Source organism: Seriola dumerili, unplaced genomic scaffold (genome assembly GCF_002260705.1).
Source record: "Seriola dumerili isolate Sdu_G_001 unplaced genomic scaffold, Sdu_1.0 BDQW01000565.1, whole genome shotgun sequence".
Taxonomy (NCBI): Eukaryota; Metazoa; Chordata; class Actinopteri; order Carangiformes; family Carangidae; genus Seriola; species Seriola dumerili.
The window spans coordinates 357,746-368,931 of NW_019174820.1; the positions used below are offsets into that span (position 1 = coordinate 357,746).

At 45.1% G+C, this 11,186-nt stretch overlaps 1 protein-coding gene across 1 annotated transcript in view; it reads right to left on the bottom strand.

Moving 5' to 3' along the window:
• Positions 1-3,887: 3,887 nt before the first annotated feature.
• Positions 3,888-11,186, bottom strand: part of npas3 (neuronal PAS domain protein 3) — a 300,964-nt gene continuing 293,665 nt past the window's right edge. Inside the window, exon 13 of the mRNA XM_022764686.1 lies at positions 3,888-5,192. Within this exon, the coding sequence (XP_022620407.1) occupies positions 3,888-5,192 (1,305 nt within the window). The remainder of the gene's footprint in view (positions 5,193-11,186) is intronic.

Here is an 11,186-nt window from a genome sequence, read left to right on the forward strand (position 1 = left end):
TCAGCTACTTGGCACCAAGTTCCTCATAAAAGAATCTGTATAATTGTACAAGAAATAGTTAAAAACACAGACACAGTTTCTTCACAGGTAAATGAAGTGATTTTTCAATATTTGTAATTCTTAAACACTATGTATTTTTGACAGCAGCTGTGATTAAGGTTTTTAAGTTTTTAAAATCACCAGCAAAGTTTTCATTTTTCGACATAAAACACAGAAAAAACATTGAAACAGCTTGGACCGGCTGTTTGGTTTTTGTTACATGTGGGTGTATTTCCTGGTTTCATCTGAGTTATGTGCCCCTCCCCCTCCAAATCTCCTTTTCTCTACCAAACGGGGCCCCGCCATTCGTTTGTGCCCCGCCCCCCGTTGTTCACGCAAAAACCACCAAAAGTAGAAAATGCTAAAATCCAGAGGAGCACGGAAACAAAATGCTCCTGAAAATGACAAATTGAACATTCAACCACAAACGACTCGCCAATCAGCTGACGAGCCGAGCGGCCCAGATCACATTCTCCTTATTGAACACAAAAATAAATAAATACATCGTTAAATTTCATAACCTGGGTTTGTTTTTTTTTTGTTGTTGTTTACATGTTAATCGCAGTAACAAGACACTGATTCTTCACAGAAAGCACAGACGCTACAGATTGTTTTTCCTGATGTGAAGGGGGGATTAGAGGCCCGGGTCGGCTTGACAATACAGACTTTATTCCTCCTGCAGGCCTCCATCACGTCCCCGTTTGGGCTCGACAGACTTTAAAAAACACAAAAACTGCTGGACCAAAAACAAACAAACAAACAAACAAACAAACAAACAAAAAAAAAAAAAAAAACGAGGGATCTATCACGTGAAACGCATCGGACGAACTTACTAAACATGCAGTTCAGTTTTCCAAAACACCTATAAAAATAGATTTATAGTGCGAAATATTTTTTTCTTCTTTTAATTTCTTTAGAAATCTTTAAAATTGTTTTTTTTTTTTATTATTTGTCCTGAAATTCTACTGTGATTTTTTTCTCCCCCCTTGAACCACTTGTTTAACTTTGTTTGTCCCGTGAGAGAAGGTTGCGCAGGAAGTCAACAAGTTTCGGTGGGAACCAATGAAATACACCCAATGCACACAAGAAGCCCCAAGGGACTCTGGGAAATGTTTCACAACTGAGGCTTTTATGGTTTTTCCAGGACTACATCTACAATGCTGCTTTAGGCTTTTTCCTCATCATAATTTATTTCTATAGAGTGTAAATATTTATTAGTTCTTCAATACTTTGTATGCAAGAGCTGGAAACTGCGATTCCCAGAATTCCTTAGTGGCAAAAACATGGCTCCATAAACCTTTGAGCTAGTTAAAGAATCTTTTCATCTCTGAGAGAAAAGACAGCGAGATAAAGAGGTTTGTATAAGACTACACAACAGCAAAAAGCAATAGCAGAGGGAGAAAGAGAGAGAAGGTTTAGAAAACAAACAGAAAAAGAAAAAACAAGGTTTTACAAAGACAAAAAGGAAGCAGCGAAAATAAAGGTGGACTCTACAAATTTTTTTTCCGTTTTTTGCAAAGGCCACCGAACACGAAATTCCACGAACCTCCACTGGTTTCACTAAGACTGCAGATAGAGGGAGACGGAGAGAGAGGCAGCGAAAGAGAGGAAGAGGGTTGTCATTTCTTTTGGGGGACGTCAGTTGTCCCGCAGACCCCACCCCTTTCGCTCTAAGCCCCACCCCTCTCTCATCCCCCACACTAGAGATAGAGCACAGAGAAGACAAAGGACAAAAACAGCTACAGTAGCTCAGTATATACTGCATATAGTCAACACACACAGAGAGAGAAGTCGCCATGAAAGACTTTTGACAGCCAGTGACACTAAACACATCGGTAACACGTTTTTACGGCTTAATCACACTGGGTAATAAGGATGACGGGATGGTAAAGACGGGGCTGTCAACTTCAAAAAGATGGACGTTGTGACAGTTTTTATACCATTTTAATTATTACTTATTCTCATCTTTTTTTTCCTCTTTTTACCAAAAAAGTAGAAGAAAAAAAAATTACAAATGAACGAGAATCACAGTGCTTTTAAAACACCAAACATTTCTTTTTTTGGCAAAGGAGGCTGGGGAAGAAAAAACACAGAACAGAAGAACAACGACAAAGACAACGTTGTTTAAAGGAATGTGATTTTTTTTTCTCTTCCTCAAAAAAAAAAATTCATATTCTTTTTTTTTTGTAGTTATTGGATTGATTGTTTGATAGATTGATTGATTGAAAATGCATGTCTTTATTACAATCTCCTTGTTGATATGTGGTTTTTATCACAGGGTCCGGCGATGAGATGGAAGAGAGTGGATTGTTTAGGAAAATCTCGTGGAGGTGATTCTGGTTTAGGAAGAAGAAGAAGAAGAGGAGGAGGAGGAGGAGGGGGAGGAGGGGGGAAAACAAACAAGAAGAAGTTGTAGTAGAAAAATAAAACAGTGATCAAAGAGGAGCCGGTCGAGGTTTTCAACATTCATTTTTCAAGTTAGTGACGCTAGCTAATTAGCCTCAGTCTCACTGAGAATTAAAAGTGATTCAGTTAGAAAACACATCAAAATAAAAACAACACTATGTAGCCTAAAATTCAACCAATCAACTCCATGCTGCCCAGCGGAGCGGCCCCTCGTGGCCCAATCAAATCGGGGATTTTTTAGACTAGGAGGGGCGTGTACGGTGAAACATGGAGGCGATGCTGCTGATTTCGAGGTTTCTGACTTTCCTGAAGGTCAGAAGAGAGAAAAGAAAAAATAGACTCAAAATTGTTCCCCCTCCAAAAAAAAAGAAAGAAAACAAGGATCAGTCTGTCAACAAGCTGTGGGTTCGTTTACAGCACCCACATCAGCCAGCTGAGTCGGGGTTACTGGATGGTCGGTAGCACCATGAATCTGTAGATCGAAAGGTAGAAATGCAGACAGAGAGATTAGAGATCAGGAAGTGATAGAAGAGCAGGAACGACAGATTGACATGGGAAGAGATGTGACGGAGGTTATGTTTGGTGCGAGACCTGTCGGTAAACTCCTGGGATAAAAGAGGAAGTAGTAACATTCGATAATTCACAGGTCATTACCCGGCTGAAATTGCTTTTTTTGTTTTTCTTCTTAATGCTTGATTTGAAAGTTAAATCTGAGCTAGAATATTTTATAAAAAAGGAAGAAATGAAAGAAACTCTAAACTATTCCCTCAATCGAGAAACGTCCTCAAAAACCTTTTTTCAAAAGATTATTATCTCTGAGACCTTTGTCGGGTGCAGGACAGCCCCCCCCCCTCGGTTTAAAAACTTTCTTTTCAAGCCTTGATCACATCAAGAGACATACAGAGGAGCGCCACAAAGAGTTTTCTGTCCATTACAAATCCCTGTACCGTCCTCCATTAAATACACACAATCAGCATCTTCATAAAGACGCAACAGAAACATGTCAAATAATAAAAATTATCCCGTCAGGCTCCAGCGGAGTCCTTAGGCAATATGAATTCTCTGTAGGCAAAAAAGGAATTCTTTACAATAAAGAAGAGTCTGTTTTTTGTTCATTTGTTCAGGAGAAAAATGTCGCTGATTGCAAGAAAGAGGAGCAAAGAGAGAGACTGAGAGAGGAGGAGAGGAGGATGAGGAGGAGAGAGGAGGAGATAGAAAAGGGGACATATTGAGGGTCATTCATGTCTATTACACAAGCTCAGTTGCTCAGATTCAAAGTGCTAGAGTACATTTGTCATCCTTTCCTGTCCTTTCTCCCCCCTCTGAAACACAGTGCTGCACCGTGTTCTTAAAGATAGCAAGTAAATTGTCTTTTTTTTTCTTTTGCTTTGACACAGTTGTTGATTCCAGAAACACAGTAATGCGGTCGTGAAGGTTTTGCATTAATCCTCCTTCCTCTCCAGAGTGGTCTGCGTGGTGTGGATCCCGTTGCTGTACACCGGGAACGGTAGCGTCGAGAAAAGTCCCTCTGCTGTGGTGAAAACGTTGGCTGCGGTCGGCATCTGGCCTCCCAGGGCGCCGTTCCCGCCCGTGGCCGACGGAGAACCGACGAACGGGCCGGCGGCGGCGGCTGCCGACATGTTGAGCCTGTGGACGTGGTGGTAGAGCATCTCCATGGGCGTCTTGGGGTCGAGGCCGAACCCCGAGCCGTCGACAAAGTTCATGGCGGCGTTGGGGAGGAGGTTGCCTTGCGCCATTGCCAGCGTGACGTCCGCTGGTGCGTACCTGATGGTCCCGGTGGTGTACACCCGTGGAGCCGTGGTGCTGGTGGGGGCCAGAGTCCCCGTGACCCGGTGGACCAGCGGGAGCACCACGTTACCGGCCTGCAGACGCTGAAGAGCCTCCAGGTCACCAGAGTACAGCAGTGAAGAGGAAGAGGTGGATGAGGAAGAGGAGGAGGACGATGATGAGGAAGAAGAAGAGGAGGTGGTGGGAGTGCCTTGTTGCTTGTCCCGCGGGGAGGCGGAGAGAGGAGGAGACAGCGGGTCAGCAGAGGAGGCGCTGGAGGGAGGAGCTAAACTGGCGGCACTGGAAGCCGAGGACGGGGCGGAGCTTCCGTTGTAGGGAGGCTTCCTCACTCCCCCGGCCCCTCCCTCTGTTCCAGGAGGGGTGAGGACAGAGTCGGGGATGGACACCTGGAGAGAGCCTCCCTGGGGTGAGGGGAAGGTCTCGTGGGTCCCGGGAGCGGCCGGCTTGGAGGTCATGCTGTACGGAGACTCGTTCCTGGAGATCTCTCTGTTGGGGGGGTAGTTCCAGATGCTGCTGTCGTTGTCAAAGTTGATGGGTTCTGCCATCTCAGTCTTGATCTTTAGGACCGAGGACGTTGCACCCGCGCTGTTTGGGGAGCCGGAGGAGGTGAGGAGGTGGGAGGAGGTGGTGGATGTGGCCTGGGCGGGGTCCACCAGTGGTGTGGTATCTCCCATGGCGACGGGGCTGGGCGTGGTCGAGGACAGGCGGAGCCTCCTACTTCGTGACCCGTCCCATTTCTGCACTTTCCTCCTCTTCCGCCTCTTCTGGAGTTTGCTTCCAGCACCATCGCAATCCTGCGCGCCTCCTTCCTCCTCATCGTCCTCATCCTCATCTTCCTCCTCGTCCTCCTCCGATGAAGACGTCTGCGAGTTGTGCAGCTGTACGTCTTCCCCCTCTCCATAGTGCTCTACTTTAATATGAAGCCCGCCCAGATTACCAAGTCCTCCGATGGCGCCCAGTCCCCCTAAACCTCCCAGTCCTGCTAACCTGCCCAGCCTTCCTCCTCCCCCTCCCCCTCCCCCTCCCCCTCCCCCCTCTGGCCTCCTCCTGCTCCTCCCCCTCTCCCATTTCGGTAGAAGGGTTCCAAGAAAACTGTCGTCGCTGTCCTGGCTCTCAGGGTTACTCGAGCTGTCTCCTTCTTCCTGACGTTTCATTTCTGTTCAAGAGGAGCAATGCGATTGGCCCGGGTTGCTGCTGGCGTTTGCTGTCTGTCTCCGGGTCCTCGCTGGCGCTCTTGATTGGTGGCCTGGCTTCCCCTCGGACTTGGCGTTCTCGTTGTTCTGTGGAGAGGATGAAAGTTGGTTAACAAGCAGGACAGACAAAAAAAAATGAGCTTTTACATGAAGCAGCACGTGAAACTGGAGAGTAACTCTGTCATTCATTCATTCATTCATTCATTCATTCGACAACAGGGGTGTGTTAGGCTTCAGGGTGAGGACAGATTCGGCCAACCTCTCTGTTCCACACTGAGACATGTCTCGACAGCTGTTGGTTGGTTGCAATGGAGTTTGTTTGTTTGCAGACATTCGACTTGAGGATTAATTGTAACTTTGGTGACGCTTCAACTTACAGCTCCACCATCAGGTCACAATATTAATCCGCCTCGTACTTTACTTTAATGACCAAATACCTGATAAATCGAAGACGATCAAAAGACACTGGATTGCTGTAATTTGGTTCTGAATTGGCGAATAGATGATATGGTTTACTAGAGAAGCATTGTGTGATGGGACACACCAACCGTGATGTCCGTCTACTACACACACTACTCACTCACACACACACCACTCACTCACAACACTCACTCACATACTCACTCACCACACAACTCGCTCACACACTCACCTCACACCGCAACACAGCACACACTCTCTCACACACACACACACACTTCGCTCACACACTCACTCACCTAACAAACACACACACTCACACACACACACACACACACTCACACACTCACACTCACACACACACACTCAACACACAACACCTCACACACACACACACACTCACACTCACACACACTCACACAACACACTACACACACACTACACACTCACACACACTTCACACACACTCACACACACTACAACACTCACACACTCACTACACACACACACTCTCACACACACACACTCACACTCACGACACACACACTCCACACCACACACACACTGCACACACACACACCACACTCACACTCACACCACACACCACTCACACACACACACACATACACACTACTCACAATCACACAGCACTCCACACACACACTCAACACTCAGCACACACACTCACACTCACACACACACTCCTCACACACACACTCCCACACACACCACACACACACTCACACACCACACTCACCACACCACAACTCACACTCACACTCACACACACTCTCCACACACACGTCACACACACTCACACCACACACCACACTCACACACACTCACCACATCCACTTTACTTACACTCCACTCACACAACACACACTCACTCACACACACACCACTCACACACACACACACACACACAACACACACACACACACACACACTCACCACATCACACACACACACTCACACTCACACACACACACACACAAGCTCAACACACACACGTCACACACACACACTCACAATCCACACACAAACCACACTCAACACACACTCTCAAACCCTGCCAGCTCACAACCGAGGCCTGCGGCTGTCCAGGCTGGCAGCGCTCTGACTCCCCATGGCACCTGAAATGTCGACTCAATTGTCTGTCTGGGGAAAAACCTTGTATCTCCATTAAGTGTGGTTTCCAAAGCAAAACAAGTTTATTCTCAGGCTGGGGGGGGGGGGGGGGGGGGTGTTTATGGGCAAAATTTATAAAATACCACTTATCAGGATCTGTCAGGTAGAACAAAACAAAAAACAAATACTTTCTCCCGCTCTTATTTCCATCGTTGTCCTTTGTGTTTTCACAGTCACCAAATTAGAGGCAGACTACAAATTGATTGATTGATTTTTGATAATAATGTAAAATAATAATATACAATATTACATATATTTATATTATATACATTATTGTATATATATATTTTCTTGACGATGTCATATTATGGTCAATGTAATTATATTACATTATGTTGTAATAGCACAAATAAAAAAATAAAAACAAACCCATTGCTGGTTTTGGCTCCTTTAGTCATCCTAACAGAACAGAGGTCAAAGGGCAGATATCTCAATTTTAGGAATACGTCGAGCCTGAGCCACCTCGGGCCTGTTGGAGCCGGCTGAAGCTGGCCGCTCCTGTAGCAGCTGGCATCAGTTTACAGGCCAACAGCGTGCCAGAATCGTTCTCGCTCCAGCAAGAGTAACAGCTGGCACTGATTCTCATCATTCAACACAGGCTGCAGGACTTGATAATATTATGCTGAAGGTGGAAGGCCCGGTAATTGTTTAAATTTTTAATTTTTTATCTATAACTATACTCAATGGCACTGTGTGAGCTTTGTCCTCCGTCAGTATTGGCTGCTTGAATGCTGGGTGACAGACAAAGTTAATTCCTTGATTTGGTTCTGTAGATCTGAATGACGCCAGAAACATCTAATTTAGTTGTCTGCATGGATTCTCACATCAGGTGAGATTTATTAGACTTATTTAATGTGTCTACATTCATTATTCAAATTCTGTTATTTCCAAATAATTAATCTTCTAAACTGTCTAAAAAATTTTAACTTAAAACACGACTTGGTTGTCAAAGCTTGTTGAGAATTAATGAGTGAATTAATGAAACACTTTGTTTTGAGTTGTACTAACCTTTTTGTCTTGGTCGTTGTTTGGTAACCTACAGTAGAGACGGCCGTGTCTCCTCCAGGCCCTGTGGCCAGACACTGCTGAAGCTCGCTAGCTAACATTAGCTCTGCGTGGCTGAACGTTCGTCTCCAGCTGACCCGAGAACCCGCGGGAACAGCCTGAATGCTTCTGATGGCTGTATCTAAGATCTTTAACAAACGGACTACAGACCAAAAGCTATGAGGCCCTCGTGTTATAGGTCAGTGTGATGAAGAACTGTTTTATTCATGACATCACCCTATTCGGATGCTTGTTGGCCCAACACACCGCCTGGATCTTCGGCCCACCGGCTTGTTATCACTACGATGATGAACTGATGGCCAGGAGATTTTCTTTGTGTGCGTCAGAACTGGTCCAGATCTGGAGGGAGGATCTGACACTCACTGCGTTTATGGGCCAGACTCAAGGCCGTGGAACCCGGCGTGTGCTGGGCCAGAAGAAACACGAGCATGTGGCCCGAGTATGGGATTGAATAGTGTTGTTTTGCATTTTCAGACAGTATGTTTTTTTATGTTGCAAAAGAAAAGGCTTTTGAGGACACTACAAAAACCGGCTGGATTGAGCTAATGTTTAGCCTGAGCTCTGAGTGGACCAAGTCCTCACGGTGGATGATTCAGTCCTGCACCTTTTTCTTTTCTTTTCAACATAAAGTTCTACTCCACAAAATAAACGTAGATATAAAATATAATTTAGTTAACTAATGATGTGCTCCTTTGCCTTGAAGTAACACCAAGTTACTTCTGTTGATGGTAAGCTAGTTAGCACAGCATGCTAAGCTTTGTAGCTCACATTAGAGTTGACAAACACACAGATGAAGCAGAGACCAAAACATGTTGTTTCCTCTTTCACTGCTTCGTTTTCCATTCTGATGTTTTTACGTCTGCAGCAAAAAGAACTGCATCATTTTCTTTCAGGCTTCACAGACATTAAATGTTGAGGAGAACATGTGTTGTGTGACTCTTGTCGTTTTTTTCTGGTTTTTGTTCATTTTTTCCGAGGCTTTTTCTCTGGTGCTTTGTGGCCTTTTTAGGGAGGAGGGGGCATTTTGTGGCATTCTGTGAGTTATGCCATGTTTTATGTCATTTTTGTGGTGGTTTTGCAGCAGTGCCAGGAAGTGCTCAGTCCCTGCAGCTGTTGGCGTCCATCTCCACCCAGCCTGGCACAGACGGCACACTGGCACCAAGCTATAAAATATCTTTGGCTTCTCTCATTCAGCTGTATCTCTCAGTGCTGGTTATTCTGCTGGTAACAACTTGTAGAGGTTTCTTGGAATCATACAAGTTTTTATCAACATGTCGTGACTCATTTCATCTTTATATTATATAAAACAGTGAAAAACCAAAGCAAAGATAAATACATTTAGGGTTATTTGGATGTCGGATGTAAGTACTCCTCCATCGCTCCCTTCCGTACCTGAGTTTTCTTTGGACTCGGACTCGGAGTCGGAGGTTTCGGAGGATTCGGAGGTTTTCCTCGGGCAGGTTTGGCAGCTGGGCGATATCCATGGGGCGTGGTCTTTATACTCTGGATTACTTGTGAAGTGACACAGAAAGGTTTTTGTTTCAGTTGGTTGTTGTGATATTAGACTGTGAGAGAATTGTTTTCACTTAAAGGTCGCAAACAGTATTTTTTCTTCTTCTTCTGTGTTTTAAGTCTTGATCCATATAGAAATCCTATTAGTTAGTTACATTATAGTTTTACATCTCCTCTCTCAGGCTTCTCTCTGGAGCTCTAGTAACAACAGGTCAGTGAGCCAATCAGAAGAGAGGAGGCTCTGAGCTATAAACTATATAAATAATATATATAAAACTAATAGTTTACTAAACTAATATTAAAGATTTATTTCCTCTTCTCTCTCATATTAACACCTGCTCTGCAACATAAACAGTTCCCTTGTATTTAATATACATTTGTGCAGTTGTATTATTTAATTCCCATTTAATATTCAACTTTTTAACTTTTTCATAAATTCTTCATTTTTTTTTAAAATGAATTAATCTGGTTTTGTCACTCTTTGTTCATTGAAAGACAAACTCTGGGAATGTGTAGATGTAGTGAAACTTTCATGCGCCATGAACGACAATGATGACCAGTTGACCTTGACCTGAGAACGTAGTTGACCCAGATGATGTCTTCTCGCTGGCGTTCTTGGCGTTGACAGCGATGGTGGCGCTGGACTGGATCCAGGATGTAACCGCCATTTTTCTGGATCCACCGGTAATACTTTGTCACACACTGACGCCTTATTCATCACTGAGAGAGAGAGAGAGAGGGAGAGGGGGAGAGAGAGAGGCAGTCCAATCAGATGTCATGTGAAGCTGGCTGAGAGCTGCTCTGTTGCTGCCGTCATTGAAATCAGACCACACACACCACTGCCAGCCTCTGTGTGTGTGTGTGTGTGGTGTGGTGTGATAAGTTGGAGAGAACACACACACACTGTGACAGGATGTGGATCTTAATATGTGCTTTGAAAAACACTAATTGACATGTTTGATCCCCATACCTCCCGCTTCATGATATTCCCACCATAGCCTGTTAAGCAGTTAGCGCGTTACATGTCTGAGGAAGACCAGTGTCACTGCAGCTGAGTCCCAGTTCATGGGGCCGCATCCTCCGTAGGAACGTGGACCTCGTGAAGGTGTGGTCCCTTTGCAGGCCGCGAAGAACTGAAAGACGGTCTAACGGAGGATTTACGCTGTACGTCGCAAGCTCTTCCGCCCTTACTGTTGTGTCGCAAAGCGCCTCTTCTGCCGCCAAACATCGATCAAACAGGAACGGACGGAGGAGCGTTAACAGTAAGAGAGATCTGAAGATCAGTAGATGCTGACGGTCGTTGTGCAGGAGCGTCGAGCGGTGATTGAGGACGAAATGACAAGAACTTCTGGTTAATTTCATGAGGAAAATGACAGGGACTGCATCAAACAGCGTGACTCGAACCCAGTCCAGCGAGGTGGAGAATGCCTCCGTGGTCCATGACGTATCCACCAGAGATTCATTGAGTTCGGTAATGAAAGAGCAAACATCACCACAGAGAGTCTGAGCGTACACTAATTAATGTAAGTGTTGACCGTGAAGCACGTGTAG